Below are 7802 nucleotides of genomic sequence, written 5' to 3'. Positions count from 1 at the left end.
TTGTGAAGTGAGACTGATTTTATCTGTCACCTATAGCTAGATACATAGACACATGGGTAGCCTAAGTATAGCCTATGCTACTTTATTGATCCCAATGTAACGGGGTATATTGTAGGCTACCTTCACAGTATACGAAAAAAACAAGAAGCACACAATCAAGATATTATTGCATGGCTGTCCTCAGTTTTTGATTCCTGTCCGCAGTTTCTTCTTTTCAATAAATTACTGTTTCGTTTTTTGTTTTTTTTATGAACTGCTACCACGTGTTGATACATTTTTTTAGGTAAAGGAGGACATTAAATCATTCCATGATGTGGACGTCACAATGCCTTTATTACGATTAATCTTTGCCATCTTTTTTTATTTTTCTGTCTCCTTGTGCTATTCTTGACTTGATTCAACTCCCTGAACCGTCCACAGAGGTCAGGGCTGCTATTGTAATAGGAAGGGCTAAAGTAATAGAACCCTGGTCTGAGAAGAAAAGAAGGTTTTGTTAGTGGCAGCTGCGCTGGGTTGGAATTGGGCACCCACAAGGACTAGTCCAAGTTCTTCTCGAGGGGGGTAAATCACACCATCAAGAAATACCTTAGTTCTAATATAAGCATTAGGCCTAAAGGAAAAACATCTACAATTAATTACCCTTTATTATATCACAGTCAGTGGAGTAATATGGATTTAAATGTAATTGATTTCCCTTAACGTTGTTTCATATAGACTTTGTAGTAGGCGTTCACCCTTTTCGATAATGGTATAGTCCAAAAAGTTCGGCTCAAATTGTAGGCTTATAAAGAGTAAGCAATGCTCAACAGATCCACAGCCAGCAGCGGAAATAGCACACACATCCAACTTATAGCCATGGAGCAAACAGAAGTGATGAAGCCAGAGACCCTTGATGATCTGATCAAGGTGCTGCATCAAATCTTTGAAAGTGACAACGTCAATGTGGAAGAGGTTCAAAATATAATGGAAGCATATGACAGCAATCCTCAGGAGTGGATGAAATTTGGAAAATTCGATCAGTACAGGTAAAACGATCATGCTTTCTATGGTGTTGGTCTTTTTTCTAGTAGCCTTGTATTGCTTGTCATATAATTTCTTGCTTTTTCTGTATTCTTCACCCATCACCACATTTATCATAATTTCAGTCATTCATCATTTTGAATCTGATCATTTTGTATATTATCATTCATATGTAGGCCAATGAATTTCTTCTTATATTGCCATAATGCATACAATGACAGCTAATTATGTTTATACGCATGTATTAAAATTGTATAATGCCTTTAAACTCCATAGAATAAAGTTTATCCTTAATGTAGTTTTTAAACTCGTTATAAACCAACCTAAAACTTATTTGATGTTTTAAGCTAAGGTCGTACATGCTTTACATTTAATTATATTGAGAGTGCATGAGAGTTTCAATGAATGTCGTGCGCAGCGCACTCTGCGCAAAAACAGCCCTCTCCACAGAATTCCTCCAACTGTTTTGATTACTGTGGGGGCAAAGGGAGGGTGGGAACCTTTCATCCAATCAGCACAGAGATGTTTCCACACCCATGATTTGAGCACAGCCTGTGAGCTCGCGGTATGATCACACCCCTGCTGTTCCTAAAAAAAAAAAAAAGCACCGACACACACACACACAGACACACACACACACACACACACACATGAGCCTCTGCTCGCGTGCAGAGCCGTGGAACATATGTAGGCTACACGCACATGTGTTTCTAATCACATGAACTGAATCGGTGATTTACGAGCTTCAGTCAAGTCACCTTTATTTTTATTTTTTTATAGCTCATTAAAAGGTTCCCTGGGTGTTTGTGGTATTTAGCCTATGATCCCTGTGTCGTCTTAAAAGCACATTAAATGAATGAAACTTTGTTTGATATTATTATACAAGTAAAACGAAGAGGCGGGTGTGTTTAGAAGTATGCGCTCCTATGATCGTGTTTGTAGGTTGATCCATTTTCCATAAATAGATTGCCAAATGCAGCCTTGGTAAAATGCGGGCAAACATGTTTCAAGAATAGACTAGCTTTCCACGAGATTAAATAGGGAACTATTGGTTTTCCTAAGAACGAGTCACACCTTGATGAACAACATACAAATACTGTGAGTCCTGTTTTGATCCTTAAGGAATTCTCTAGCAGCTTGTATTAACCAAGGACAAAATAAAGGCTTCTTATTACCTTGAATGGAGCCACTGTGATACAGTCCATGCTTTCAGAGGGCAAATGTTCCTTTCTGCTGTCTCTTTCTGCTGTCTTTTTAGCATACTCAATATCTCATATTTCAGTATAACAAAACCAACGGTGCCTTTTCATGGTGCGTTAGGCAATTCCACCATTGTCCTCAACCGCACCTGTGTTTGTGTCTTCCAGGTACACAAGGAACCTGGTGGATGAAGGCAACGGGAAGTTCAACCTTATGATCTTGTGTTGGGGCGAGGGCCACGGCAGGTAAGACATGATAGTTATAATAAAAACAATAATAATAATAATAATAACAATAATAATAATAATACATAAAATATTAATAAATATTAACAAATAATAATAAATGATAATAAATAATAATAAATAAACATGATAATTAATGATAATAATAATAACAATAATACTAATACATGTATTATTTATAGAGAACTTTTCATGACATAAAATGCAGTTCAGAGTGCTTTACAATAGACAATGCAAAACATAAATATCAATTTAGACAGTAAAAGTGATCAAGTCATGAAAAAAATGACTCAAGGGTATGAATAAAGTTATTCGAACAGAGATGATGGCAATCATATTATTATTAAAGATCAACTTATCCTTTCTTATGAGACCAGAGTTTCTCTACTGTCTGTACATGTGACAGGTCTAATGCAGGTTTTATTCATTTGAACTGGGTAAATTTCAATAACCTACAGCATTTGAGTGCTATGTGTCTATCATAGAAATATTGAAATACTACAGTAAAACGAGTTTTGTTTGTTGAAATGTTGAAATACTACAGTGAAAAGGGTTTGGAGATAACAGAGTCCGATGTCCTCACAGTACAAAAGATTGTACTGTAATATATAGCCATATAAAGAGAAACATGATTTTGATAACTGGAAAGGCCTAATGTTGTATCAGCTAGATCTGGTGAACTGGAATAACACTTCTTCAGAGAGAGAGAGAGAGAGAGAGAGAGAGAGAGAAAGAGAGAGGGTTAGGCCAATCACCATAGTGACTTAGACAGTCCTGCAGTCTTGTAGCCTGGCAGCATGAGGGGTTGCGAGTTTGACACTAGGATTTAGAGTTCAGTAGAGACAGCTCAGAACAGAGGCTAACCACATATTGGCTTGCTATAAGCCAGTAATAACAGCACTGTTCTGGCACATTCTGAGGTGGCCTGTGTCTCTTTGGGACTTGCAGTAGTATCCATGACCACACAAACTCCCACTGCTTCATGAAGATGCTGCAGGGACAGCTGAAGGAGACGCTATTCGAATGGCCAGACAAGAAAACAAACGGAGACATGGTCCAGAAGTCCCAGAGGATCCTGCAGGAGAACCAGTGTGCTTATATCAATGGTGAGGTCCAACACAGACACCTACTGCACGTACACGTTAACACACTGACAGGCTCACAACTACAGTGAGTTCCAACATAGACTGTCATCATTATCAACATGTGTGTATGTGGTGTATACGTGTGTGTGTGTGTGTGTGTGTGTGTGTGTGTGTGTCAGGCAGCCTGAGGTGAATTTTATTGAATTGAAATGTTGAACACACACACATACAGTACTGTACAGAACTCCCCACACACACACACACCCCCCACACACACACACACATTTTACACATCCATTTACCATTTACACATCCACATCCAAGCATGGCACAGTATTTTTACAGCTGTCTTAAATATATTTTTACTGCCTATCTAGGTACCTAGGTACAGTATGGACAGTTTTTGTATACTGTATGCAGTACAACACATAATGAATGGTCCTCAGTTGTGTCCCAGTTCTCTGCTGACTATGTTATACTGAACCAGAGAGCCTATTGAGCTTTGTGCTAATGTTTGGTGTGAACGTGCCACCCTAACTCACAGCTGTCTATGTGTGGTGTGTGTGTGTGCGTGTCTGCGCATGTGTGTGCACGTGTGTGCGTGCACGAGTGCAGGCGTGTGTGCGTGAGGTGAGTGAGCGGATGTGCATGTGTCACAGCTGTGCGAGGTGAGCGCCTCACAATACTTCACATTCCGGCGGCACATGTCCCCTGAACATGTGACTTGGGTCCATTTCAGACTCGATCGGCCTGCACCGGGTGGAGAACGGCAGCCACACCGAGTGTGCGTCCAGTCTGCACCTGTACAGCCCCCCCTTCCAGCAATGTCAGACCTTTGACCAGAGGACGGGCCACAAGAACGTCGTCAAGATGACCTTCTGGAGCAAATACGGAGAGAGGACCCCCTTTGTAAGGGCCCGTTCTTACATTTCTGTTCAGTTAACACACTGTTTGCAGTATAATTATTGCTAGAGCCATTCCCCATTCACTGAGAGGAGAGAGGAGAGAAACAAAGAGATTGTGCCTGCCTCCCAACCAAGAGTGTCAAGAGTGTCAAGTCATAAATTATTTTACATCGGGACGTCTGTTGAAAGTCCACAGAGCACAGGCTGTCAGATACAGTATGTGTCACTCGAACCATCCTGAGCCGACGTCCCACTTTAACTGCGCAACTCATGAGATATCTTCTTCTGAACAGATAGTTCTGAAGAACCGCAGCTTATCTCAGTGGCTTAAACAGTGACAAAAATAGCTTGTTTCGGGAGTTGTAATGTGTCAAGTCGTATATCCAACTAGAGTGTGGAGAGTTAATGTTTAGATAGGAACTGAGATAGCGGGACCATATCCACATCCCCAGTCACAACAGGACAATACAGCTGGACGGAACATCTTACAGAACCGTTCTCTGAAGCTTATCTTTTTTGAGTGCTACTGTACCATTTTCCTTTGTAGCCGTTTTTATAAGATAAGATTTTATAAGATTTGTGACAGTGAAATATGACATAGTGCATACATATGGTACATACACAGGCTGTCACCCATTTACATGCACACATACTGTACCTACTGTACTTACACACAGACTGCCATCAACCAACAAATTGCACACTGTCCATTGCACAACACCTCTGTAGTCATAATGGTGGACATGGTATTTGATGAGTAAAGCAGCCTCGCCAACATACTGTAGAGTCACAAACAAACACAAACACGTGTGTATCCATGTCACTCACAGAACAGTGCCACCACTGAGTCATTAATCATCCTTATTAGTGTTTAGAGCTGTTCAGACAGGAAGTCTCATTCCTGTGTTCAGAGCTGTTCAGACAGGAAATCTTATTCCAATGTTCAGAGCTGTTCAGACAGGAAGTCTTATTCCAATGTTCAGAGCTGCTGTTCAGACAGGAAGGCTGAGGTTCTAGTTACAGTAAGAGGTACCATCCGACACCATAAAAACCACACCGTCAGCAAGCTAATAGCCATTGCCACTGTAAGATGTGTTGAATTTACTTTACTTAAAAAAAAGTGAGGAAACCTGTTGCCTTAGGAAAACCTATTTTTGTGAGAAGAATTTTCGCAGGAACACAGATAACTAAGTTCAGTAAAATAATTTGAAATGCGTTTAAGAAACAAAAAGTAGAACAAACTCAGTCAAAACGGATAATGTCAACAGAGCACCAAACATTAAGTCAGAAATGAACTATGTTTCTAAGCAGGGCATCATATATTACAATGTTGTCTTTTAATACATTTTAAGTGTGTAACTTTCCATTTCACGGGGGGGGTGGAGAATTCCAGGAATCTGTTTCCCCTCTCCGCCAGATGTTTTAAGGAGAAAACTTTTCTGAGTCAGCGGCCTGTTCTATTAAGAGCGCCAGAGCCTGCTGTGCAAGGCTCCGGAGTCTGGGTGTGACGGCGGCCGAACTAGACCAAAACCATCTGCTAACAACAGAGAGCTTATCTGAAATCTGACAATTGCATAAGTTTACCTTGACCAAACCGATGTCTGGCGTGGGATATTACAACACAGGGCTCCGGAGATAAGATAAGATACCGTGGTTACGCAGAGGTCCCCACCTGCTTACCTCACGCTGCACACCCCCCACCCCCGCACCCCCCTGCTCTCTGGTCACTGCGTCAGCCATGCTGTTTGTTCATGTGCGGAGGACGGGACACTTTCTGGAAGGGACAGGGTCACTGCCAGCTCACCTCCCAGGGATGGATAACGAAGCCTGATCCTAAAAGTGAAACAGATTCTCCACTGAAAGAGTTTACTATTCCTAGACTAGTCTTGGACAGTGGCCCACTGCTGACTGGATATCCTCATAATAGAACCACTGTACGGATGCCCTTTCGGTTTTGAAGGCTAGTGTGTCCTCATCTGATTTCACTGCTTGTGTTTTGTTTTTTTTGACAGGAAACCACCATCTCTCGGGAGAACAACTGAGGGTGTCTGAGGAAGCGTTGTGTTTGTAACGACTGTTGTAAATTCTGTCAGAGTGAAACTGCGAAAAAGACGAAATCACAGCGGACCTACGACTAAAGCGACCCATTTATTTTGGAGCCGGCAGCCAGTTCAAAAGGATATGTCAGTAATTAGAATGGCTTTATCGCTGCACTGTGCGAACTTGGCAAATACTGATGAGCACAGGCTGAATGCATGAATAGGCTCAGCCCATGGATTGAATCTGCTCTTTGTTAACTAGGCCTGAGGAGACCCCGTACCCAATAACAGCATTCCTGTGTGTCTGTGATCTATGCTAACCACTCTTACCCACACCACACGCACACTTTAGACCACAGAGGGAAATCTCAAGCCTTGTCACAGATCAGAAAAGCACGAAAGCAGCAGCAGAAAATATAAACTAAATACTACAACTAGAGCACATTGTATTGGAACCCATGACAGGATAGAGAGGGACAACAACAACCAACAATGACAACAGTGGGTAAACTACATAGGGACATAATTAACAAGGCAGTTCACAAATAAGTACAGTGATAAGACATAAGGAGAGGATAATAGGAGAGTTATCTTGTTGGTTATCAGATAGTTATCAGATAAGGTTTCAAAAACGCTAGTCTTTTGGTACTGTTACGACAGAATGTTGAAGTGTTAAGTATATGAGTGGGAAAATGGTTGTTTTTCCAATCACATAAAAGTAATGATATCGAAGAAGAAGAAATCATTCTGTTATCGATAGTTTCACACTCGATGGAGCACTTTTATTTGCGGTATTAAAGATTTTTTACACAAATTGTCTTAACGACGCCTGTCTGAATTGTGATGTAACATGAATTTGTTTGTACAGTCAAATTAGTAGAACGGCAATTTGCCTTGGCAATGGTAAAACATTTTATAGGTGTCCCTTTTGTTTTTAATGCAATGCCTGTAATTTATTTGCCAAGTTTTGTGATGAGATGATGGGAAGGGGGGTTCTTTAGTTATTTTAGTGTCACTCCTGAATGTGTCTGAAAATGAGTACGAGGAGACTGACAAAGGCTGGCTCTATGGGGCAGGAGGGAGGGAGGGAGGGAGGGAGGGAGGGAGGAAAGGCTGTATATTATAATAAAGAAGTAAGAACAAGACTGACTTCTCAGGATTTCGGCGGTTGTTTTAATTGTAGCTGTATTTATATAGTTTGCAGTTTTGCAAAGTAGCATCGAAATAGCATTGTCAGTTGTAGTGCATGATATACAGTAGCCGATATTCTGAAAGGGAAGCTTTTGCTTTGACTGTAGAGTATTAAAC

At 41.0% G+C, this 7802-nt stretch overlaps 1 protein-coding gene across 1 annotated transcript; it reads left to right on the top strand.

Annotated features, from left to right (window-relative positions):
- Positions 1 to 824: 824 nt before the first annotated feature.
- Positions 825 to 7566, top strand: cdo1 (cysteine dioxygenase, type I). Its single transcript, XM_084439844.1, has 5 exons — positions 825 to 1025; positions 2388 to 2465; positions 3414 to 3571; positions 4290 to 4459; positions 6468 to 7566. Exons 1-5 carry the CDS (start codon positions 856 to 858, stop codon positions 6495 to 6497), a joined length of 606 nt encoding a protein of 201 aa, XP_084295970.1. The 5' UTR covers positions 825 to 855; the 3' UTR covers positions 6498 to 7566.
- The last annotated feature ends 236 nt before the right edge of the window (positions 7567 to 7802 follow it).

Source organism: Borostomias antarcticus, assembly GCF_949987555.1.
Source record: "Borostomias antarcticus genome assembly, chromosome: 6".
Taxonomy (NCBI): domain Eukaryota; kingdom Metazoa; phylum Chordata; class Actinopteri; order Stomiiformes; family Stomiidae; genus Borostomias; species Borostomias antarcticus.
Note: the sequence above shows the minus strand (reverse complement) of the source record. Positions and strands in the feature narration are given on the sequence as shown.

What these genes read in the sequence shown, in the direction of transcription:
- cdo1 (XM_084439844.1), top strand. Translation starts at nt 856, where the DNA reads ATGGAGCAAACAGAAGTGATGAAGCCAGAGACCCTTGATGATCTGATC. An exon ending in GGAAAATTCGATCAGTACAG is followed by an intron (nt 1,026 to 2,387) that starts GTAAAACGATCA and finishes TGTGTCTTCCAG; the next exon opens with GTACACAAGGAACCTGGTGG. An exon ending in TGGGGCGAGGGCCACGGCAG is followed by an intron (nt 2,466 to 3,413) that starts GTAAGACATGAT and finishes TGGGACTTGCAG; the next exon opens with TAGTATCCATGACCACACAA.